We start from the raw sequence: 25,090 nt of genomic DNA, 5'->3' as shown, positions 1-25,090 counted from the left end.
AACTGACAAGGGATGTAATGTTCCAAGTACATTTTAGTCACCTGATATGCAGCCCCTCCAAAAATTCTAGCTTATTTTCAAGTGATAATGTGTAGGTGAAGTTTCATACCTGAGGTTTTAAACCCAGGAGTGGAAATCTCTAATGATGCTCTTTTATGCCATCAAAAGTATCCCTGCATATTCAGTGAATTTATTTTTTAAAAGTGTATATACCCAAAGCAGCTATATATGAACATAGTTTATAGAAAACATGGATTACAATATGGAAGTTAATATATACTCGACTATTTTTACAAGATTCTTGGCAATGTTCAAGCATACGAACCAGCAATATACCAACACACGCATTTACAAAACAATAAAATACAACTCAAAATTTAAAAACGCATCTCATCTTGTAGGGACTAAGCACAAAAGTAAGTGACTTTTGGAGGAAATCTCAAGGGGAAAGGGCAAGAGATACACTTCACAATTCCTCAACAGACTCCCAGTCACAAATCAGAAATTGCCTGCCTTTCCAGGTATGGACTTAATCACATACTTCCACAAATGGGGATGAAAGAATTATGGAAAAAAGGCAATCAATGTAATCAAAAACAGAGATGTCATTATGAGAAGTCATTTCGATTCACTTACTTCTCTAGCAACATCAAAACATTGACTAAGTGAGAGCTTGCCTTGATACCTGAACCATCAGTGTCAAGGGACAAAAGTACAACACACCCACTGATTAGTCACACATAAACAACTGAATTACTAACACCCTAGACAATTTAACATTAATATCCAATGCCATGATGGAGAATGAAGTTTAATTCTTCTTCATTACGTTGTCTAATTGGCATACTGTTATTCTGTGTAAAAGCAGTACGAGGTTATTACAGAACACACACAGAAGAACAAACACAAGCCAATTCTACCCACAGACTTCAGCCTGAAAGTAGGCTAAGTGACAGCAGGAATATAAGGCAACACAAAAACACTCCCGCTTTGAAAGGTGCTCCATGCCTAGGGTGAGAGGAGGTAGGAGCATGCAGTGTGGAAAAAAACCCCAAAGCATCATGTATTTAAAAGGGGAGGGAGGGAAGAGAAATCTCTGCTACACATGTTTGGTCATACCACATTTTCAAGTTGATAATCAACAGGGAACACTTGATTGTGTCAACACCAAGACCATAAACACCTCTAAGATCATGCCCACATAATAAGACACCACACATTTGCTATTTTCTCGCTGTATAAAAGGAACAGAATTCATTAGGAAATTGCTAATGCTTAAACACTGCAGGCAGGAAGTCCTCAATAAATTAGAGGCACCCTGACATATTTCTTAAAATGTAGGCTACAGGGAACATTTCTAGTGAATTTTAAGGTAGGTCAATTTTTTGGTCCAAAACAGACAGCAACATCTGTTTAAATCAATTATTAAAAAGAATCCCCAAAGACTTGAATTGATGGAATAAGTTGATAAAAAGGTGCACATATGTAAGCTCACTAATTATGTCTTTTCTAACTTCACAATATGCTGTCTCATTTTCCCACTAGATTTGAACTGGTTAAATGTTCTGCTGTTCTTGGGAAGTAGTCTAGGACATATTATGCCTAACAGCAAACCAACTCCTACAAGGTTTCTTATACTATGTACCCATGGTGGTTGATTTGATCTCACTTAGCCTCCTATTTTTCATCAGGTGTCCAACAGATTCTCAATAAGAACTACTGAGACTACAAGTCTCAAACAGTCTCATTTTCTCTTCTGTTAAATTTTGCAACAACTGCTAAAATAAATTCATCTTACATATAACGTGTAATCTGCTAGTGTCACAATCTCACCCCCAATGTACTGTCACTACTAAATAGAAAAGTTATATTTCATCAGAGCACGGACAGTTATTTTTGTTCTGCCCTCCTCCTTGTTCAACAGCAAGAAAGCTGCAAAATGCAAAAGTTGAGAAGGTTGAAGGGCACAATTCTAAACCAAATGTTATAAGTCTTACACCTGGAAACTGATGTCCCCAGCTGTCCCAAAAAGGACACATTTAGCCAATACATTTTCAGTTTTGGTTACAAAATTTTTACTGCTTTGTATTGTACTCCATGTAATTTTTTTTCCGGTTGTGCTAAGCAGGACATATTCAATTTCGATTCGGATTCAGCCCAATTTGGCGGACAGTGGTTCAATTCACTAATTCGGATCACTGCCCCAATTCAATGAGGCTGAACCCAAATCTGAAGATTAGATTCTGATTCAGAGAATCAGCGACAGACACAGCTTTATATGTTTTTTTCTATATACCTTGAGGTACCAGGTGCAGCTTGTGAACACTGAGATGGTAGGGTGGATGGAACATCCCACAGGAGCATGGGGGAACCCCCTGGGCACACCTCCCAGCTTGGCAATTGGCCATGGAGGGACCTCAAGTGCTCCCCTAGACTCAGGAGGCACCAGCTGGGTGGGGGTGGGGGGAAGGGGGAAGTCCCCCATGTGCTCCATGGCAGACCTGGAAGTGGCCTGGAAGTGCCTCTGGTCCATTTCCAGGGCTGCTGCTGAGCGTAGCGGGGACCACCTGCACCCCATCCGCCCCACCATCTCAGCATTCACAAGCCACCTGGTACTTTGAGGTATGTAGAAAAAATATATATATAAGCTGCATCTATTTCCAAATCATCAAATCTCTCCGAATTGAAATCAGAGGCTTCCGATTACATTTGGAGAGATTAATGGGCCTCCTGATTCTAGTCGGATTCGGAGATTCAGCCACTGAATTGGGCCCAATCTCCTCCAAACTACATCAGCGACCAAAGCTTTGCATAGTCCTGTTATTTTTAAATGGTAATTGTAGAAGCAGTAATTATATGTAAAATTAACCAATTAAACTAATGCTACTAGTTGCTGAAAAGACAGCTACGCACAGCATTTGGCTGTGGCTGGTCAACAGCATTAGAGTTCCTTTAACTACTGAAAGGCATGTAAATTTACAGCTAATAAAAGATTAAATATCCCTATAAAAACAGAACTGAAAGACATGTTGTAGGTCCTGTTAAATACTGGATCTGCCACAAAGGTAGGGGAGCAAAAGCCAACTACTTTTCAAGACAGAGCTTGATATGTTTAGGAATCAGACTGGTGTCTCATGATGCTTGTCATAATAGAAGACTTGACTCTGCCCCAGAAAAGACCTTCCCATCCTATGTGACTATTAATCTGGCAAAACCCATTTGTTCTATTCTGATGTATTTGATACAACTAGCAAAGCCACAAACAACAGGTCTAAGAACAAAATATGTTACAGAAAAAATAACTCCCAAGAGGCTCAAAAAACTCTAAGTTTGCCAGTGGCTAAATGATCTAAATAGGTGAACATCAAACTTTAAAGCATATTCTGTTAGACCCTTCAGTGCTGTTACATGTGAGCAAATGCTTGTTTCTGGCAGTAAACCTCTAACTTTGTGTTAGGGGAACTAGTAACAAAGTACTAGGCATCTCGCTTGCTTTGCTTCTCCTTTTATTCTAACGACTGGGATTCTGATTTTCTGCTTTAAAAAAATCGCAAATCCTCAGATTAAAAATTTTAAAAATAGCAAATTCTCTAATTAAAAACCTCAAAATCCATGTATATAAATTTGGAAGTCTACCAGTGTCTCAAAATCACTATAACCAAAACAATTCTAAATACCTATAGATTTTGGTATTTGATTGTGGGTTTGTTTTGGTTTTTTTTTTTTTTTAAGTCATGAAAAATCAGAGCACCCCCTGTCCTGCTCATTCACCAGGAGCAGGTCCAGGCCCCTCACTTCACACCGAGGCCCCCTGGCCCTGCTGGTGCCTCTTACTTCCCACCCACAGCCCCCCATCCTCCCAGACCTGCCAGAGGGGGCCTCTCCAACTGTTAAGGTTACAGGGCCGGAGACCCAGGTCCATAGCCCCCTCTCCCCTGCAGCAGCGCCTGAGCCCTGGCTGCCAGCTCCAGGAGGTGATGGCTGCTGTGGCAGAGTAGAACCCAGCCTGCCCCTCCCACCCCACCACACACACAAATCTGGGGGGCATGTCTCCCCCACCCCAGGAGTGCGCACAGCAGCAGGGAGCCAGTTCACTGCTCCCCCCAACCCCCAGACAAGCCCCATTGCACTCCCTGCAAGGGCTCTAATGCCATGCACTCCAGCCCCAGGCCCCAAACCCCACATACCACCCCAGCTGGGTAGCAGCCACAGCCCCAACTCCAGCCCCACCCAACTCCCTCCCTCCCTATGGGGCCTCAATCTCTGCCACCCCCTACCAGATTTACCTTTAGGAGCTGCTCTCCTGGCTGCCAGGAGGCCATGTACATGTGTGAGCATGCACATGGCACCCCCTGCCTAACCACCCTCCTTCTACTCCCCCAACCCTTGGCAGGCTGGAACTCTGCCAGCCTGCGGAGAGCTCTTTGCAGAAGTGGAAAACCCATGTTTTTCCCCCCCATGACAAATGGGAAACCCGGATCCCTGATGATGAGTAAGTTACTACAAAACAAACCTGACACCTGAGCACGTCTTTGTAACTTTCATTGAGATGTAGAGGCTTAGTGCTTATGCTCTCCTAAAAAAGGGGATTTGCATCATTTTGAAAACTGTACCCATACATTCTTTACTCCAATATATTAGTTTCCTCAGAAAAGCAGTTTTTACAGATTTGTGCAAGACAACCCAGACATCACATTATTCTTCCACCTAAAACTTCTAGAAGATGGCAAACAGTTCCTTTAACACTAAAGGAAATACGGACATTTACACTTTCCTACTACCTCACAGTTTTTCAGCAAAAAAGAAAAATACTTACTCTGTACCACCGTTAGAAGAAAATGAACACAGTTAAGTGACAAAGTACTCTCAAACATTTCTGCATCACAACAACCATTTTGAAGGGATAACATCAGGGACAAATTGTTCACACACAAGTATTGGCATTAGTCCTTAGCAAGCAGCTTGGACAAGTTCAGAACTACAATAGCTGCTGGCTGCAGAACTTGTGAACTTCCACAAATCTTAACTGGAGAACAACATACCTCTTCAGATTCATTTCCAGGTGTTTGAGAGTCAGGAACTTCTTCCAGTTCCTCTTCGGCTACATAGTCTTCTTGGTCTTCCATTCCTTGCTGTTCATTATATGACTGCATATACTCTTCATCCTACAAAAGAAAGATACAGGATAAAAAATTCGAACATATACAGTTAGGCAAGGTACCTGATTATATTATTGTCCTTACATCATCAGTTCAAGAAAAAGTGTTTTTATCAGTCAAATCAAGCTTAAGCCAGGATATAATGAAAGCATCTTTAAACAGCTCTAACAGTTGCAATGTTACTGGAAAAAATATTAAAGTACCTGTAAAACACTGTATGGCAATGCAGGGAACTAACATAGTGAGATCTAGCTGCCAGTGACGTCCCATTAGTTTGACAGGCTATTAGATTGCAAATTCTTTGGAGGGGGCTCTGAACTAATTGCTTGTCTATGCTGCTATGAGCACAGAAAGCACTTCACACATTAGCATCTATTCCTAGTTTTCTTTTTTGCTATTTAAAAAGGGTTTAAGATAGTATGCCAATTTTCTACAGCGATTTTTGATTTGCATTTGAATCTCATTTAGTAGCTCTAAACAAGATCATATTGTACTATATGCTGTACAAACATAAATAAAGCGAAAAATCTTTTCTGAACAAAAATATTAATATTTTAAAATGTATTAAGTGCATGCAGCTTAAATTGTGATCATACAATTGTTAGCAATTAAAGCTAATATATGTCCTTTAATAGACTGCTTAAATGATATCAAATTATGCATGTGACATTTCCTGAACTAACCTCCAATCTCTTTATTCAGGGTTAGACAGTTCTCAGTTACAAAAAAGGATGAATGAGCAGGACATCAATCACTTTGGAATATTAGCACCTTAAAGATGTCTTTAGCAGGTCAATAATCTTTTCACCTTCGAAGGACTTTATCAGATCTTGTCTAAAGCCTGGATAAAAGCTTTTGCATTAAGTACTTCTAACAATTGGCAGTGTATCTCCACCACACAAAGCTGTTTTCTTCCTTAAGGATACAATCCTCAAGGTCATGATTCTCAACTGCCTTCCAGCATGACAAAGGAGCGTTACCTACCGCCAAACAAGCTGTCAACACAAACTTTGTCACAGCCTAGATAAAGAAACTGGCAGACAGTGATAATAGGTCTAATTTCCCCACCTCCCTAGGGAGGTAAACAGATTTCAAATCAGTCTAAAAACCTATGCACATGAAGCAATGTTATCTTTGGACATACAATAGAAAGAAACTCACTTGAAATTCATCTAGAGGTTCATTGATTTCAATGTCTAGTACTTCATCATTGTAAATTTCTTCCTCTCCCTGCTCTTCCACATACTCTATTTGGTCTTCTGTAAGCTCAGCTTCATTGCCTTCATACTGTCCTTCCTCTGCATACTCCTGAGCGTACATCTCACGATCTTCTGATTTGTCATAATCTGTTTCATCCTCCCCTTGGTCATACTCTGACTCATGTTGTATAGACTGATCATTGGTGGTCTCAGATAATCCATATGATGTAATCAAGCCAGTCGTAGCATTAAGACTAATTGTGACACCTTGAGAACTACAGTGGTGATGGAAGGAAGAGGAGGGGGAGAAAAAAAAAAAAACGGTTCAAACTAGAAGTCAAGTGTATCAGTTACCTCTGTTTGTGAGCATTAGTTCAGTGAAGCCAAAAAAGCATGTTGTCTAGATTAGTAAAGAAAAAATAGCTTGCACACCAATTGACTGCATGCCATAAAATTCATAATGCAGACCATACCCCAGCTTATCACCAGCTGCAGGCTATTTGACATGGGGAATCAAACCAACCAGATGGTCTAACAGGTCAGTTTGGCAAAAGTCCTACACAGTAAACCAAGCAGACTGGATTCAATTTAATTCGCAGACTAACAAAAATATACAAAATGACTACAACTGCATCTGCTTTCTAATATCTCAAACTAAGCTACAAATCCTTTTTATTAGTACATTAATATTGACAGCATACAATTACTGTGATTTCAATTTTGTATTTGTGGTAGCCTTGATTTTCCATTGAAAATGAAGTGCAATTCATGTAGACAGGAACTGTTTTAAAAAGTCAACTCATAAAGGCTTAAGACAATTACTTAGTAACAGAGTACATTTGGACCTTTAAAAAATAATTCATTTGAAAATGACTTAAAAGAAAGACTAGAATTTAAGATTGGATCGTTGCTTTACAACACATGCTATCACAACCAACTACAAAAGCAAATCTCAAGACAGTGACAAATTACAAAATCAAGAGAAGCCCAAAATATTTGGAAGTGTATATATTTACAATGTGTTGGTACTGGTTTGAAAAAGTTGGGTTTTGGGGAGAGGCAGTTTTAAACCTCTCCCCATGCCACACTACAACTCCAAAAATGGTTTTAAAAAGGAGACGACTTTTTTTTTTTTTATTTTATAAAAACACAATTTGGAAGCCAAAAATATAGACAGATTTCCATGGTGCACTAGTGTGAGTGGGATGAAAAAAAGAAAAAGACAAGCACTCATTTCACAAACAAGCTTAAATACTACCACTGGTGGGGAAAAAAGTAGTTCAAAAAACATAAAATTATAAAAAAAACAAGTGGGTGGAAAGAAAAGGTTGGGCGAAAACAGCTTACAGTAGGGAAGTACTCTACAAAATGCTTAGAGCAGGGAAGAACTCCTAACAATGCATAAAGAGTAATATGGAGGCGGTATGGAACAGCATCCCACACCACTCCCACCTCAGTGTGTAAAGGGCAGACATTAAAGCTAAAGCTGCCAATATTTTCAATGGAAATGCCACAAGTTCTCTCTGCCTAGATGCATACTAGCACAGAGCACTAACATGGATGGCACAGCTTTAATGAGCTTGGGTGAGAGTGCCTTGGCCTATTCAACTCTTTACTTTTTGTAGCAAATTTCAAGGGTTCATTTTAAACTACACCCCTGCCCCCAGTTCAAATCTCGCAAGCTTTGGGACCACTGCCAAAGGCTCCAAAGACATAAGATGCAATTTGAAAAGTTAAGTGGGGTATTCCAAAGGCCCTGCAGAAGAATGGCTTGTATCTATGGCATGGAAGGAATGGAGAATCAAAGCTTGTAGATATTCATAAACATTATTTAAATGACATTAACTGACAGTTTTAACAGTTTATTTGAAACACACTAACACTCATTATTCAATGATGGCCAGAGAATAAAGCATAAACAATACGAGGCACTGACAATTTTACAGAGCTCATTTTTTAAACCACTGATACAGTAAGAATAAAATCAAAATAGATTTCACAAAAAAATACAATAGAAAATTGTATAAAAATACAATGCATTTATAAAAATGTTGTAAATGTTGCACCTAGATTAGAAGGAAGCCATTTTAAAATGGATTATGCAGTCAAACCATTTTTGACAATACAAATTTCTGCGACCGAGGGATGATGATAAAGTAGTTCTATTTTGAACTCTAGTTCAGTAGCTCTAATGCGCCAATTGTAAAAGTTTACCCATGTCATTCAGCAGGAAATTATTCAAATTAAATTTAATCCATAAAATTTAGAAACCAAGAAACGGATACCTGAAATGTTGTTCCTCTTCATTGTCACTCTGTAGAAGATCATCATTCAGCTCTTCATCTGACAAATCGGACTGATTCTAGGTTAACGTAAGAGATGAGTTGTGAACATCTGGTTCTTGTTATAAAATATAAGATTTTTTACAACATACAAAAAAAGTACATGGTAATAATCTCTCACAAAAACTACAAAACAATAAGCAACATGCTTTCATAATGAATAAAAAAAAACTGACCAGACAAATTTGATTTCTTTTTTAAAAACGTTATTTAAATCAGATGATGAAAGGAATGCTGTGGAAAATGTATCTGAATTTCAGTGAAGCATTTGATAGTCTCTCATGAAAACTTGTAAAATACATTCAAAATTGGCTTAGATTTCAACATTGCCACAGGGAGAGAAAATTGGCTGAAGGACAATAAACTAAAAGGTAATGATCAAGCAAAATAATGATGGGGGGGTGTTGTTTGCAGGTGCCTGGGGGTATTGAAATGGTTGGTATTAGGACCTACTTTATTTAACAACTTCATTAATGATCTAGAAACAGGCAGGATAAAGGAGAACAACATGTTACTTTAAATGAAACAGAAATTTAGGAGACAAATACTAGAAAAAGGATACAGAGGTCAGAAAGTAGGATAAGAGTAAGAAGAGTTCAGACAAGAGAAAAAATATTCAGGCATAAATTTGTTCCCGTCTTTTCCTGACCTCTTTTCAAGTTGTCACATCTTTAATAAAGAAAGTTACTATATAGAAAAAACAACTACATAACTGGATAAGTTACTTGAATCGTTCCCCACCCCCACATGCATACACCACTCCTAAAAAGGAGAGAAAAGAAAGGACTTAAATATACAAGTAGGAGTGCACCGATACAGATTTTTTTGGGCCAATACCAATGGCCAATTATTAACCAGCCATATCAGCCGATACTGATCCAAGAGCAGACATGCAACCCAGCAGTTTGGGCAACACCGTCCAGGCCAGTAAGTCTATGAAGGGGAAGGGGCAGGAAGAGGGAAGGGGTGTGAGGAAAGCAGATCAAGACCCCCACTGAGAGGGAGGGAGTGAGGATGGGGCAGGGACAGGCACTGCCCAGCCAGGGTGGGGAGCCGTGGGTGGCTCATCCAGGGGGTGGTTCCTGCAGCTGTGCACAACCCCAAGGGAGGTATGGAGGAAGGGCCCCCCAGGTCTGTACGTGGGGTGAGGGCAGGCTACCTACTGTGGACACACAGCCAGGGGCTGCGCTGGCCTCTTCTTGGCAGGGGGGCTGAGCTGGAGCTGTACTCTGGGTGGATGAGTGTGGGGCAGGCAGCAGTAGCACTAGGAGCAGGGGCTACGGGGTAGGCTACGGACCACCCCAATGTTTGCCCCCCCCAACCCTCTGTCCCAAAGCCACCACCTGCTCACCCTGCCCCAAGTACAGCCCTGGCCCAGTGCCCCCACTATGAAGAGGCAGGCACAGCACCTCGCAGCAGATAGTCCACACTTACCCTGCACACAAATCTAGGAAACATGTACCCCGCCATCCCGCACCTTTCCGATTCCCCTCCCGCAAACCCATCTGGTTTGGGGCACAGGCATCTAATCAAGGATCACAGGTCTATGGAAAGAAGAGAGGATTCCTTGTTCTCCCCTCTTATCAGTCCTGTCAGTACCACTTGCTCCCCAATTAATTGATATTATGGATAACCTATTGTGGGAAACAGAAAGAGAATGGACACTTTACTACTCTGTAGGAACATAAGAATTGCCATTCAGGGACAAACTGAAGTTCCATATAACCCAGTATCCCATTTCAAGAGTAACAAGTAGCATTTGCTTTAAGAGGAATATAACAAGGCATGTATAGAGTGATCCATGCCCCATCATACTATCACAGCTACTAGCAGTCAAAGACCCTGGGATATCTTAAAACTGAGACATGCACAGAAACAAAGGAGATGGTTGGGAGCCCTTGTGGCTACCCATCTTCTTATCTACCTTCCCAATCTGTTGAAGATGAACTGTTATGTCCTGGGGAAGAGATGCAAGTCACTAGCTCGTAGAGATGCACCGACAGGGATTTTGGGGGCCAATACCGATAGCCAATATTTAAGGAGGCACATTGGCCAATACTGATCCAATTTCCAATACAGTTGCTTCCAGCTGGTAAGTCTGGTGTGGTGGAAGGGGAGTGAGGGAGGAAAGGGGTGTGGGGGGGGGCAGCAGGTCAATGCCTCCTCACAGTAAGGGAGAGGGTAGGGGCAGACATTGCCAAGGCATGGCAGGGGAGTGCCTCATGGGGGCATGTGCCCACTGGATCTGCACGGGGGCAGGCTGCAGCTAGGGCTACACAGGGCTCTTCTCAGCAGAGGCTGGACTCCGAGCGGGTGCCAGAGACACTGGGAGGATTTTGCCACCTCCACCAGCTGCCCAGCACTGCCCCAGCTCAATGCCCTGTCTCCACCCACACACTGGGAAGCGGGGCTGCAGCAGTCTGAAGTGGATACAGCATCCTCCCAGCACTGCTGGCACCCACTCCAAGCCCAGCCCCTGCCAAGAAGAGGCCAATGCAGCCCCATCTGCACCCTGCCCTGCCCCACACAGATTCAGGGGGTACATGCCTCCCCCTTAACCCCCACCCCCGTGCCCTCCCAGGGCATACAAGTTCCTCCAATAACTCCTTCCAGTTTTAAAAGCAAACATTAAATGCAGCTAGGTCTTACCTTTTTACCAGCGAGCAAATCCTCTCCAAGCAAATCATCTTCAAGTTCACTGGAAAATAAAGATATATAAAATGTGAAAAGTAGTTATGTATCACACTTAAGTCAATGCCTAGAAGATCCTTCTCCTGGACAAGGCAATGTTTCCTCTGGGAAAAACTGAGCAAATGCTTATATGCTTGTAGTTTCAACCAAGGGAACAGCAACTCACCCAGTAAAAGTGTAATGCCTGCACATAACTAAGTGCTATGCCTTGATCTGATCATGTTTTTCTGATGACATGCCTGACTAATGTTCTCTCCCAGCTATACAGGAAGACAGATCGGAGAGAACTGTGGAGTGGCAGCACACAGTTCCCACATTACAGCAACAGGATACATTTAAAGTTACCATTCTAGAAATGCCTGTGTTGGTATCCTCTAAACCCCGATATTATTTGCTGGATTTACATACTGGATTTAAAATATGCCATGGGGTTGAGTGTACACTTCCTTACACAGGAAGCAGAACCTAGCAAGAGACTGACGTTCTATCCCCCCCCATGAATTATACAACCCCTCAAAGTAAGCTTAGGCACCTAAACAGGGCATATAAACCTGCAGATGTAAAATGACCAGAGAAGTAAATTCCTGTTGATAATACATGAGTAACTGAAAGGATAAATCCTTGCCAATTGTTCAAGTAACCTACCTGAATACCCAACAGAAAATCTAGATTGCAATTACTAGATTTGAGAGTTGGCTAGAACTACACGGCAAGGCATTTCAGTTTAACTGAAGCTCATTCAATTTGGAGCAAAGAGCTGCTCCTAGGAAGAAAAAGAGATTCTTTTTCCACCAACCTTATTTTCTAGCCCGAGAACATTAAAAAAGCCTCCCAGAATATCAACAGATCAATAATAAGAAGAGATTGTACACACACAGCAAATTAATCCCACAAATGTCCTTAAACTAACAAACAATTATAGATAAAATGGATGAATCAACAACCAACAAGAGTGAGAATAGAAGGCACCTGCTCTTTGACCAAGTAAGAGTGAAAGAGCCAAACAAACCACTATCAAGGCAGATACCTCTATATAAAAGCAGAGGAATCAAGAAGCATAACCAATAATCCCAATGAACAGTGTAGGGAAAAGTTACTATCCCATCACACTCTCTCAAACAACTCTGTGCATGCAAAATTAAAGGTGCCAAAGACTACTCTAATATTTTCAGTCTGTTTCCCACATTTTTGTTCATATGGCTTCAATCCGCATCAATTGAGAATATTGGGCCGAAAATGACACAGTAACCTAGGATTTAATCTTCATCCTACCCCAATACAGAGCAGGAATGCTGAAGTGGACTAACAACTCATGACCAAGAGTTATTCATGGTCATGACCAAAAGAACTAGAGGCATTCAAGATGGCTAAGAAGCACTGAATAGTTGACAGCAATTCACATCTGCTATAAAGATACCCACCTCTAGAGAACTAGATTAGAAAGCTAGAGGAGACAGTTCAAGGGACATCCTTGTGACACAAAACAAACAGATATCAAAAACAGTTGTATCAGCTATCCTAAGGTATTTAAGAGTGAACAGAGATTTTAGTAAGGAACCCAAGAGAAGCAGGTTTATATGATCTCCCTGAATAAAAAAAATAAATAAAAAAGCAAGCTTGGATAGATTTAATGAAGCCGTCTGGAAGGGTTCCACCAGTGATGATGTATGTTGGAACCACTAATAGATTCATATGAAACTACACAGATTACAGAAATCTCCAAAGATCCTGGAAGGGAAGCAGAGTATGAAAGTTCAAGTATCCTTCATAAAACCATTCTAGTCCCAGACACAAGGCACAGAGATGAATCACTGGTTGGATGACTGATGCAAGACTGAACATTTTGTATACACACATTCCAGTGGGAAAGGAAAGTTTGTACCTGGCAGGTAAAGGAAAGTAATCAAACTGAACCAACAGGATACAGAACATGAGGAATTTTTAATTGCTTAGAAGCCAATGCTGGGATTCTGGATAACAAACAATAAATGCCCAAATTACTCACTGATGAAACTAAAGCTGACAAAAGACATTACTGACACCTCATGGACTGATTCAAGTGACAAGAATTTAAAAAAATGCTGAACAAAAACAAAACACACCCACCCACCCAGTAGTCAGTCATAAGCACAAATATATTGAAGAATGGGGAGTGAGGAGCCATGGATAAGCCAATAGCTCTAGTGATAGATATTTCAGAATGAGTATCTTGAATGCTCACAGATCAAAAAGATAAGCCCACAAGTAGGTAGTAGTGCAGGAGTGGGCAAAATATGGCCCACGGGCCAAATGCAGTCCACGAGGCCATTCTATCCAGCCTGTGGGGCCCCTAAAAAAAGAAAGAAAGAAAGAAAGAAAGAAAGAAAGAAAGAAAGAAAGAAAAAAAATGCAGAAAATTAATCTCTCTCTGCCCTTGGTTCCTGTCAAAAATGACAGGAACCAAGGGCAGCAGGACCCAGGGGAACCCTGGCAGGCTCCAACAACAGTGGGGCCTGCCCAGCCCTGCCCCCCCAGCTGGCAGCCCCAACTGGGTCTTCTGGCCTGGGAGCAGGTGGCTGCCCCGGGCTGGAACCACAGGTAAGTGTGTGTGTGTGTGGGGGGGGGCGGCGGCATGAGGGGACCCCAGGCAGGAAAGGAGTGAGGGGGAGGGCAGGGGGGAAGCAACCCTTTCCCAGTCCCATGGACAGCACCCACTGCTCGCAGCCTGCACGGGGCTGTCCGGAGCAAGCACAGGCAGCCCCAGGCCAGCTGTGAGGAGCTGCAGCATGGGACACCGGGCATGGGGTGAACAAGGGGCCACTTTTCCCCCCATGTTCAGCACCAGCTTCTTTCCTGCTGGCAAGCAGGGGGTCAGGGCTGTGCGCTGCCCCCTGCCTGTACCACAGGGCTAGGGGCACTGGGTGTGAGTGGGCGGGGAGCCAGTGGGAGCAAAGGGCCCACACTGGTACCCCAAGGCCAGCGCTGGCAGGGCCCAGAGCAGGGCGGCAGGGGTACAAAGCCCCTGCCGGCTGGGACCCTAAGAAGCCAGGCCAGCTCCCCTTTCTCCCTGCTGGTATAGCCCAGCCTGGCTCCACAGACCCCTGCCAGCCTGCGCTCCACTCTGGGTCCCACCAGTGCTAGCCCTGGGACATTGGACCCAAGACATTGGGACATTGGTTCCAAGATGGTGACCAGGGGGCAAGGCACCTGTCAAGGGGCAGGGCTACCCATGCAGCTCTCCACAGCCTGCCAAAACTGGGTAAGCAGCCCTCTGCCCGAAATCATTGCCCACTCCTGTACTAGTGGCATCCTGTTATCAGCTATAGAACAAGGGTGCACAGCTAAGATTTTCTGGCCCAACACTGATGGCCTTTTATTAACCAGCCATATCAGCCAATACCAATCCACTTGCTGATATGCAGCCCAGCAGCTTGGAAAGCAGTGTCCAGCTGGTAAGTCTGTTGTGAGAAAGGCAGATCGAGGCTCCCACAGTGAGGGAAGGGAGTGGAGCTGGAGTAGGTGCTGCACAGCTGGGGCGGGGCATGGGACAGAGCCACAAGGGGGGGGGCATGCCTCCCCTGGGGCTCTGCAGTGGTGGGAATCCCCCCTCCACCCCAGACAAGCTACAACTCCATCCCATGCCCCACCCATCTGCCCCCCACACCCTTTCCCCTCCGTCCCCCACAGACTTACTCACTGGACACTGCTCTCCAAGCTGCCAGGCTGCACTCTTGGCTGCATGCATGCTGCAGCTGCACACATGCATGCAGCATTTATCAGCAATATTATCGGTTACATCAGCTAAAAGAAGCCGATTATGTCACTTTTCCTTTCATCAGTGCCAATATGATATGGACCGATGTATGCACCTCTACTATGAAACAAATAAAAGGATGAATTACTCATTAAGCACCCGTCTCATATGTAGAAAGAAACTGTTGTTTTGGAGGAACTTTGGTTTGGATGACATTATGGGGCACTCAAGAATCCAGCAGTAAAACATATGTTTCTTAAAAGTAAAGATAATTTTTCAAAATTATTCTCACCACAAATGAACTCTTAGATCTCATTAAAATGAATTAAATCACTGGACTGGAAATGGGTCACTACCTATGACCAGTGATTAATACTCAATTACATTTATAAGGAGGAGGACAACGTTAACGCAGTAATTCACACGCGTTAATGTATGTATGCTTCAAGAGAATTGTGAAAATCTGAAGAAACTGATGATCAAAATTTAGTGGGATGAAAAGTTTAGAAAGAACATAAGGAATTATTTAAGAGTTTTAGAAGGCAAAAAAAAAAATCAGTTCTATAAATCAAAAGAGAAGATGACTGATCCAAAAACCCATGTCTGTTAAGTGGCCAAGTTAAATTACAAGTCAGAAATAAAACAGAAATGAAATGAATGGAATGGAATGGAATGAAATGAAATGAAGGGGGAGGGGGAAAGGCAAATGACAAATGGAAAAATGGATCAAATGTATACAAATGCTAATGGGATGGAGTTGCAGCTTGGGGGGGGGGGGGAGGAAAAGGAGACTCCCACTGCTGTGAGGACCACCAAGGAGGAATACTCTTCTCTGGTCCGGACCTGCAGAGAGCAAACCAGGAAAGCCAAGGCTGTGATGGAACTCCAGCTAGCTACAAATATCAAGGACAATAAAAAGTCCTTTTTTAGATATGTAGGGAGCCGGACGAAAAGCAAGGGCAACACTGGACCCCTGCTAAACCAAATGGGGCAACTGACAATCAATGCCCAGGAAAAAGCAAACTTGCTAAATAGGTACTTTGAGTCAGTTTTTCACAACTCCCATGGGACAGCCCAGGTGAGGGAGATTCCTTGCCCTCCATCAAAGCTGACCTCGTGACGGAACATTGACAGGCTGGATACCTTCAAGTCAGCTGGCCCTGATGGGTTGCACCCAAGGTACTCAGGGAGCTGGCAAGCATCATAGCTCAGCCCCTGGCATGGATCTTTGAGAGCTCTTGGTGCTCTGGTGAAGTGTCCAAAGACTGGAAGGAGGGCCAATGTCATGCCTATCTTCAAGAAAGGGAGGAAAGTAGATCTGGCAAACTACAGGCTATCAGCCTGACCTCTATCCTGGGGAAGGTATTGGAAAAGATCAAAGAGGTCATCCTTAACAGACTAGCTGAAGGCAATATCCTGAGGGATACCCAGCACAGGTTTGTTGCGGGTAGGTCTTGCTTGACCAATCTTACTTCCTTTTATGACCAGGTGACTTATCACCTGGACAAGGGGGAAGAGATTGATATCATGCATCTTGACTTCAAAAAAAGCCTTCAATCTGGTATCCCATGATCACCTCTTGGCTAAACTGGCTAGCTGTGACCTCAACCTCACCACAATCTACTGGCTGGGGAATTGGCTCCATGGCAGGACCCAGAGGGCGGTGGTTGAAGGGAGCCAATCGTCTTGGTGCACAGTCACTAGTGGGGTCACTGATGGCTCTGTCCTAGGACCTATACTATTTAACATCTTCAGTGATGTGGACATTGGTGTCAGAAGTCAGCTGGCCAAGTCTGCCAATGACACCAAACTCTGGGGTAAAGCATCCACACCTGAGGACAGTAGGGTGATCCAGGCAGATCTTGACAGGCTCATGAAATGGGCGGACGAGAACCTGATGGTGTTCAACATCAAAAAATGCAAGGTTCTCCACCTGGGATGATGAGAGGCTGAGAGCCATGGGACTCTTCAGCCTGGAAAAGGGGTGATCTGGTGGCCACCTATAAGTTTATCAGGGGTGCTCATCAGGATCTGGGGGAACAAGATTGAATGGTCACAAACTCTGCCGTGACCGATTCAGGCTGGACATAAGAAAGAACTTCACTGTCCAAGCCCCCAAGGTTTGGAATAGACTGCCGCCGGAGGCAGTTCAACCACCCACTTTGAACGCCTTCAAGACACATTTGGATGCTTATCTTGCTGGGATCCTATGATCCCTGCTGACTTCCTGCCCCTGGGGCAGGGGGCTGGACTCAATGATCCTCTGGGGTCCCTTCCAGCCCAAATGTCTATGAAATCTATGAAATCAAATGGAGCAAATGAATACACAATTAGAAGTAGGGAAAGTTTATAAATAAAACTCTGAGCATTAAGGGGGGAAAAAAAAAAATCTCATCTGGTAAGCATGCATAAGAACACTAAAGAGTGGAGATTTCTTCTTTTAACTATTAAGGAACAAAATAAATCCTATCCATGTTGTATGCCAACTACTAAAATGGAAATGGTAAAACTGGTAGTAATGATGCAGAGAAGGAAGATGTTTAACAAATTAATATTGGAATTAACCCACGTAACTATTAGTATTGGTCAGTTAATCTGACATCAATCCCAGGCAAAGTAATAGAAAGACTGATAAGTATATTTCTGTTTTTTTAATTCGTTAACACCAAAAACATCTAATTTCTATTTTATGAAAAAGTAGGCCTTGTTAATCCAACATAATTTTACTTCAATGAGATTTAAGTTTGGTTGATAAAAGCAACTGCATACACATAATATTGTCAGGCCTTTGTAAGTACTTAACTTACTACTGCTTGACATTGTGATGAAAAATTAAAATTAACAATGGACAATATCACCACAATTCATGTTAAAGAGTTAACTAGATCTATAAAAGCAGTCATCAATGCAATCATCACCATATAAAGGTGTTTTACAGTGGGGTCTATCCCAATCATTACTAGTGCCAAAGCTATTCAATATTTTCAATGATCTGAACAAACAAAAATCACTGGTCATAAAAGTTGGGGATGACAAAGATTAGTAGAGTAGCAAATAACGAGACAGACAGTCAGCAATCTATGGCCTGCAAAGCCACTGAAACTAGCCCAATGGAGAAATTGTAGAAGGTGATGGAGAGCACCACAGAACTTACTTGAAGATTGAAGAAAATACTTCCAAGGTCTGACAGAGTTTTTAATCTAATAGAGAACTTCATATCAAGAACTAATGACTGGGAACTCAAATCAGTCAGGGGAAAAATAAAGAAAAAATAAAATCAAACCATGAAAAAGTACAGAAGTTCCACACACGGGACAGTTAACTACGGAAACAAACTGTCATAGGTAGGGGTGGATTCACTACCCTTTGAGGTCTTCAAATCAAGTCTAGATGTCTCTCAGACAGACATGTTTTTCTTAGACACAAGCTCCTGAGCTCCATACAAGGTACCTAGATGAAATACAATGGCCTGTGATATACAGGTTGAATTAGATGGTGTAATGGTGACTTCTGCCCTCAAACTTTATGAACTGAGCAAGCCTCATTAAGCAGGAACAGCAGTGAAGAATAAAGTGTTTCAGAATGGCAGTGGTAAAAAAAAAAAAAAAATCTAAAAGGAAAACAAATTCCAAGAACCATATCCCATTAATCTTCTGGAATGCTCCCTGCATGTCTTCCTGGGGCCCTCCAGCTTCTGGTTATCACAAGCCAATGTCGAAAAGGTAAAGCAATCAAAGAATTCAAAGGCATGATATCTTTACATTTGGCCAAATAGGGATTAAAAAAAGCAGTAGAATGGGGGTTGAGTCAACGATGCAAGTTTAATTTCTTAGAAGCTGTTTTTACCATTTTCTTAAAAAAACACCCTATTACATGTTACTGTGACAACCACTCTCTCCCATATTATGAAATAGCAAGGTCTGAAGTATGAATCTTCTGCTATGTAGTGTATATTGCTACATCCTATTAATAAAAAGTAATAAATCATTTTGCTATGGAATACCTGGTACTAAATATTAGGGATGTGAAAAGTTAAACAGTTAATCATTTGACCAATAAGCCCAGTGATAACCAGTTTTCTTACGGGTTACTGTTTAGCATGAGGCGGAGCACAATCTGGAAGGGAAGCAATGCAGTACCCCAGAAATAGCAAGGCAGGCAGGAGGGGATGGGGAGGGACAAAGGGAAGTAGTACCCATAGGCCTATGAGGTTAAAGAGGAAATAAGCAGGCAGCCCAATGACTCAACTAAGCAATTAGCTGCTCTTTCACAGGTACTCTCTTCCCCTCAGCCTGGAGCTTCAGGTGGGCTGTGTTATCTGGCTGAGCTTGCCATAGCCTCCTTCCTCCAGTCAGAGGGCCCTGGGAGCAGCTCCCAGCAGCAGCTGTCAGAGCTGCTGTGTTATGGATTAACCATTTAATCAATATAACTAGGAGGTTAAACAGATAATTTTTAAACAATTGTTACATCCCTACTATGTAATTCCAGTTCTTTCACTGCCTTAAGTTATGATCATCCAGCAATAAAATTATAGCAGAAAATTTTATAAATTGCATTAATAAAACAGGCTACCATAGCTGTATTTTCCCCTTAGTACTGAGAAGCTACTGTTTCACATGATAAATAAAACAAAAAGATGAAGCACAATGAAGAGGTTCTTTACCATATATATTAGCCCTTCTAAAAAGCTGAGCACTTTTTGGCTTTGGACTCCTGACTTTTTAAAAGAAGCTTCACTAAGAAGAATTTGGCTATAAGAAGTTCATGAGGAAGTGCTCTTCTTCCCCTCCTCCACCTTAAATCCTAAAGCTGCAAGGATAGTGGCAGCTGTGAGGGTAGAATAAAAAGAAAGCTAGTCATCCTTTGGAATGCCACCTATTAATTCCCAGAAGAAGGAACTGGACTGAAATTAAAATCAAAATCAGCTCTTTTCTTTATTTACTAGAAGCAAAGACTGCAAAATTAAGAACCTGAGTTTCCTGCTCAGGGCACTAACAACTTCCACTTTCTTCTCCTGAGCCATGGCAAAACGGATACAATCAATCCCCTTGAAACACAAGTACTACAACTAGTAGGTGATATACTTCTTAAGTTAACACAGTAAGAAAAAAAGCTTTCAGTAGATAACAATTTTTTAAATAACTATAATCAATGTGAACGATCAACGAAAAGCATTAAATCAATTGGAACTTGTAGTGTAGTAAAACCCCATTAGAATACAGTTGAAGTCTGAACAAATCTCCATGCTAGTAGCAAGGAAGAAAACATAAGCATTTTTTGCCAAGTAGCTTGACAACTGTAGTTGGGGTGCAGAATTTACAGCAAGCAGCAGGCCTCTGCCTCTTGATTTGTGTGTCAACTCTTCTAACTCTTGAAAATAATATTGCCATTTGTAAACAGAAAACTGAATTACATATAAAAAAAAAACATTCTTTCCACAAAACAAACATGATCAAAACATTAAAAAAAAAACCACACAAATTTAAAGGCTAAATTTAAATACACACGCACATCTACACAAAGCTGGCAAGTGCTAAAAAAAGGAAGTTAACTGTTTACAGCCACTATTGAAAATAAGGCATTACATAAAGAAAGCTAAACTGCAGTCAGAAAGCTGCATGACATCTGTTCATGCCACTACACTATATGTTCTTCACAGTGTAGTAGTCATACTGTGTCATGCTAAGGCTTTTAGCCATAGTCCAGGCCTTTCCAAAACTAAGCAATACAATTGAACAGAGCACCTTCTGTGGGAGATGTGTGCGCTGCGATCAGGCACTAGGCACGCAAGGCACAACAGGTTCCCTATAAGAAATGTGGCTGGCACAGTGCCAGGGGACTGGTGCACCATACAAGGAATGATTGGCAGACACAGGGGACTGGACAATTTGGGATGAGAAAAGTTACAGAAGTGATAGACAAAAAGGAACACGTGTGTTTTGTGTTGCCACCCTGGGAAGACAGAAGCAACCTTGGAATTCTTGTTCAAACAACGAGGAACCAGAAACTAACATCCCACACTCCCAGCAGAAGATATGAGGCCGGTACCACCAAAGGTCACTGCTGTAACGCAATACAACCTGGCAAGTGGTTTCTCAGATGAGGAGGAAACCTGTAATAAAGCCTAGATATTACTACTGAAGTTCACTTGATACCAAATCAAATGAAGGGCCATGTCAATTCTTGGGGGTCTCTGGCAAAAAGAATTCTAGGGGCAACACATAGCAGGTATATACCGGTTACAATTTGGCATCTGCTGACATGCATGTAGTGGCCAACAACTTAAATCAGTATCCGAAACTGCAATCTTAAGAATTAGAAAAACTGCCAGCCCAAGAAGCCAAGCTAATACATTTCAATATAGTATCTGAATGCCAAAATTTTGTAATTACCTGTCCCAGTCATCGTCTCCAGTTCTTCTCCTCCAAGACCTTTCTGCACCAGGCTTATCAAACTGATCAAAGTCATCATCTGTAAAGAAAAAGACTAAACTTAAACAAATTCTTACTCACATATTAAGGGAGCACATGAAGCAGTTTCCCAATTCTGATGCAATGGTTTCTGTTCAGGGATTGATCCTACTTTCTTTTGGTTTTACAGTAATTCCTTCAGAACAATTCATGTTAAATTATTAGCTAAATAACAATGTGCCTTAATATTTTTTTAATTAACAAAGAATGCTTTAAGATGCACAAGATTCCTAATGTAGGAATGCACTGTTGGAGAAACTGAAGGTAAGCAAGAGTATGTGGGCCTACTGTTGCAAAGAGGTTTACAAACAGTTCCTAACTGTAGGATGACACTCCATTTTGGGAAACCAACCTAAGAACATGCTCACCCTTCACTTCTCACCAATTAAAAAAGCTTGGGGTGATCTACTAAGGAGCATTTTAAGTTCTATTCTGTAAGTGGGGATAATGTGGCAGCTCTAAAATCAGTCTTCCATTTATCTACAAGACAGAGAAACATGCTGCACCCATTTGTTCTCTTCATGGTGCCCTTCAGAGGAGCCATCTCTGAAGAGAAAACAGTCATTCACCTCCACCCTACTGGACTAACATGTACAGCCACAAACAGGCTAGACAAAAATGTGGTCATTTTAATGGCTTCTATGCAGTCAAACAAAGGTTCAAACACAAATTGTTAGACTTGGCAGAGAAGTAAAGATAGTCTGTACTCCTCATATCAGAACAATCCGTTCCTTTCAGACTTGCATGCAGGCAACCTCCACTTAGTGCTCTTAATTGGTTCCAGAAAAACTGAGCACTCAGCAAAATGGCACTAAGCAAAACCCACTTGCCCATAGTAATGAATGTATATATAGGTAATTGGTTACTGGGGCTTCTTGCCACCACCACCTCTCCCCATTAGCCTGCTGGCCATTCCAGCCCCACATGCCAGCCCAAAGCTGCATTCCTGCTGTTTCACCCTGGGCCCCCACCAGCCCTGAGCCCTGGCCCCAGGCACCAACACAGGCCCTGTGCCAATACCTGTCCCCCCCACTCACCACCACCACCTCTACCCACCAGCTCCATGTGCCAGCCTGATCACACTCCTGCTGCCTCACTCTGGGCATGGACCCCTGCAGGCCCTGGCCCTGCACTCCTGCTGCTCCACCCTGGGCACAGGCCCCCACTGGCCCTGCACTCCTCACCACCGCTTCAGCTGGTAAACTCAGGTGGCAGAGCATTTCACAGGAGCAGGCTGGATGTTTGCAGCCAGCTCGGAGCAAGGGGGTTTGCAGCATCCCTGCTAGGTGCCTGGCCAACTGTAAACCCCACCCCGCGCTCCCAGCCAGCTGCAAAACCTCCCTCCCTCCCATGGGATACTCCACCGCCCCACCAGTGTGTATTCAGCAGGCATGCCTAGCTTCTCCCCACCACGCCCCATGCTCACACCCACCCCCCACTTGCTGCTGCTGCCACCACCACTGCTTCTCCCCACCTTCCCATGGAAACTTGCCGATTTCACTGAGCACTACTGCGAACCTAGCAGAGCGCTCAGTGAAACCAGTTATCATTTTTAAATAAGAGCTATAGCAAAACAGCACTAATTGAAACCGCATTAAGCAGGGGCTGCCTGTAGTACAAAACCAGGCAATACAAACATTTTCTGCTGTCATTTCCCTGACCATTGACTGCACTTAATTTGTCTAAGTGTAGCCATAGGTAGGATTAGGGCCATTGTCAAATTAATGTTTTGTTTGAAGTGAGCTAGAAAAAAATAAAACAAAAAAACCACCACATGTTCAATTTCCCCCTACAATTCTTTGAAATTTTCAGTTTCTCTAGCTCAAACCGACGTCCTCCTGAAAAAATATTTTCTTTGCAAAATGGCAAAAGCATATTTTACCTTAAGTCTGTAAAATTTAAGTGAAAATTTTATTAGTAGAATTTATGGAAAACTCAAAAGGAGTGATAAAAGGTGCTTATTTCACTATAGTATGTCCACAGGAAGAGGGATATTAAGCAATACTGGTTCAACTGGATCCAGCTGAGGGGGTACACCAATAAACGTCATGCAACTTGTGTGTAGTTACCCCAGCTCTTCATGGTTTAACCAATTCTACATATTTTTATCTGGCACAGAGCCACTGATACTTTATTTTAACCAGATCCATGTTTGAAAACATGTGACTGGGTATCTGCAAATCCCCTCTTACTGCATACAAAGCTCATACCAGCAAATGTGCTCTGTTGATATGGCTTATATCGTTTCTCCAAACAAGTTATACTAGCAAAAGTGTGTACATGTCAGTGCAACTACTGCATTTACTTGAATATAAGACAAGGCCCCCTCCCCTGCAATCAGCATAGAGAAAAAAGCTCCTCATCTTGCATTCGCATACAAGGAAACCTCAATACACCATCTATCATTAAACTGCTGCCAAGAGCATCACTGGCTCAGTAATGGAAGCCAACTATGAAGCTGATTAAATGCAGCCAACACTGAGCACAACTATAAAGCACATGGCCCATGTGGAGCAAATGCAGATACAAAGCTTTTTTGTTTTGTTTTGCCACTTAAAAAAAGAAAACAAAAAACCAACAGTGGGTATTCCCTCCATAGGGAACTGGTACTGGGCCTGGTGGTACTGCAGGTGGCACCAACAGCACCAAAGCGAGCCCTCACAGCCTCCCCATGGTGCCAAAAACACGTTACATTTCATATGCTGATAGTAACCTACCACAAGGGCAGGCCAGTGGAGCCCATCTGACTAAGATATATGGTAATACCCATTATAGTTTCATAGTTTCTAGGGTCGGAAGGGACCTGAGCAGATCATCTAGTCCGACCCCCTGCCATAGCAGAAAAGAGCACTGGGGTCAAACGACCCCAGCAAGATGTGCATCTAACCTCCTCTTAAACACCCCCAGGGCAGAAGCCTGCATCACTTCTCTTGGAAGCTGGTTCCAGACCCTAGCCGCCCTGACTGTAAAGTAGCGCCTCCTGATATCTGAACCCAAACCTACCCTCTGCCAGCTTATGACTGTTATTCCTGGTCACTCCTGGCAGTGCTCAGGGGAACAGTGACTCCCCCAATGCCTGCTGATCCCCCCTGACTAGTTTATAACAGGCCACAAGAACCCCCCTCAGCCTTCTCTTTTGGAGGCTGAACAAGTTCAGATCCCATAGCCTCTCCTCATAGGGCCTGCCCTGTTGTCCCCTGATCGTATGAGTGGCCCTTCCCCTGGACCCTCTCCATGCCGTCCACATCCCTCTTGAAGTGCGGCGCCCAGAATGGGACACAGTACTCCAGCTGCGGCCTGACCAATGCTGCATAGAGGGGGAGGATCACCTCTTTGGACCTGCCTGAGATGCATCTGTGGATGCATGACAAGGTGTGGTTGGCCTTCCTAACTGCCTCTCCATGTTCATCTTGGAGTCAATGATGATCCACAGATCCCTTTCCGCCTCCGTGCTGACAAGAGGGGAGTTCCCTAACCTGTAGGTATGGTGCCGGTT

General features: G+C 42.8%; 1 protein-coding gene across 1 annotated transcript in view; it reads right to left on the bottom strand.

Moving 5' to 3' along the window:
- The window catches only part of RBM33 (RNA binding motif protein 33), a gene marked incomplete at its 5' end in the record, with an annotated part of 168,933 nt that overhangs the window by 130,820 nt on the left and 13,023 nt on the right, over nucleotides 1-25,090 (bottom strand). The window contains 5 exons of the mRNA XM_019556931.1: nucleotides 5,043-5,165; nucleotides 6,321-6,633; nucleotides 8,644-8,720; nucleotides 11,350-11,398; nucleotides 21,517-21,595. Of these exons, the coding sequence (XP_019412476.1) occupies nucleotides 5,043-5,165; nucleotides 6,321-6,633; nucleotides 8,644-8,720; nucleotides 11,350-11,398; nucleotides 21,517-21,595 (641 nt within the window). The remainder of the gene's footprint in view (nucleotides 1-5,042; nucleotides 5,166-6,320; nucleotides 6,634-8,643; nucleotides 8,721-11,349; nucleotides 11,399-21,516; nucleotides 21,596-25,090) is intronic.

Source organism: Crocodylus porosus, unplaced genomic scaffold (genome assembly GCF_001723895.1).
Source record: "Crocodylus porosus isolate Cpor-Errol unplaced genomic scaffold, CroPor_comp1, whole genome shotgun sequence".
In the NCBI taxonomy this organism is placed as follows: Eukaryota; Metazoa; Chordata; order Crocodylia; family Crocodylidae; genus Crocodylus; species Crocodylus porosus.
This window is presented reverse-complemented; position numbering and strand designations above follow the sequence as displayed.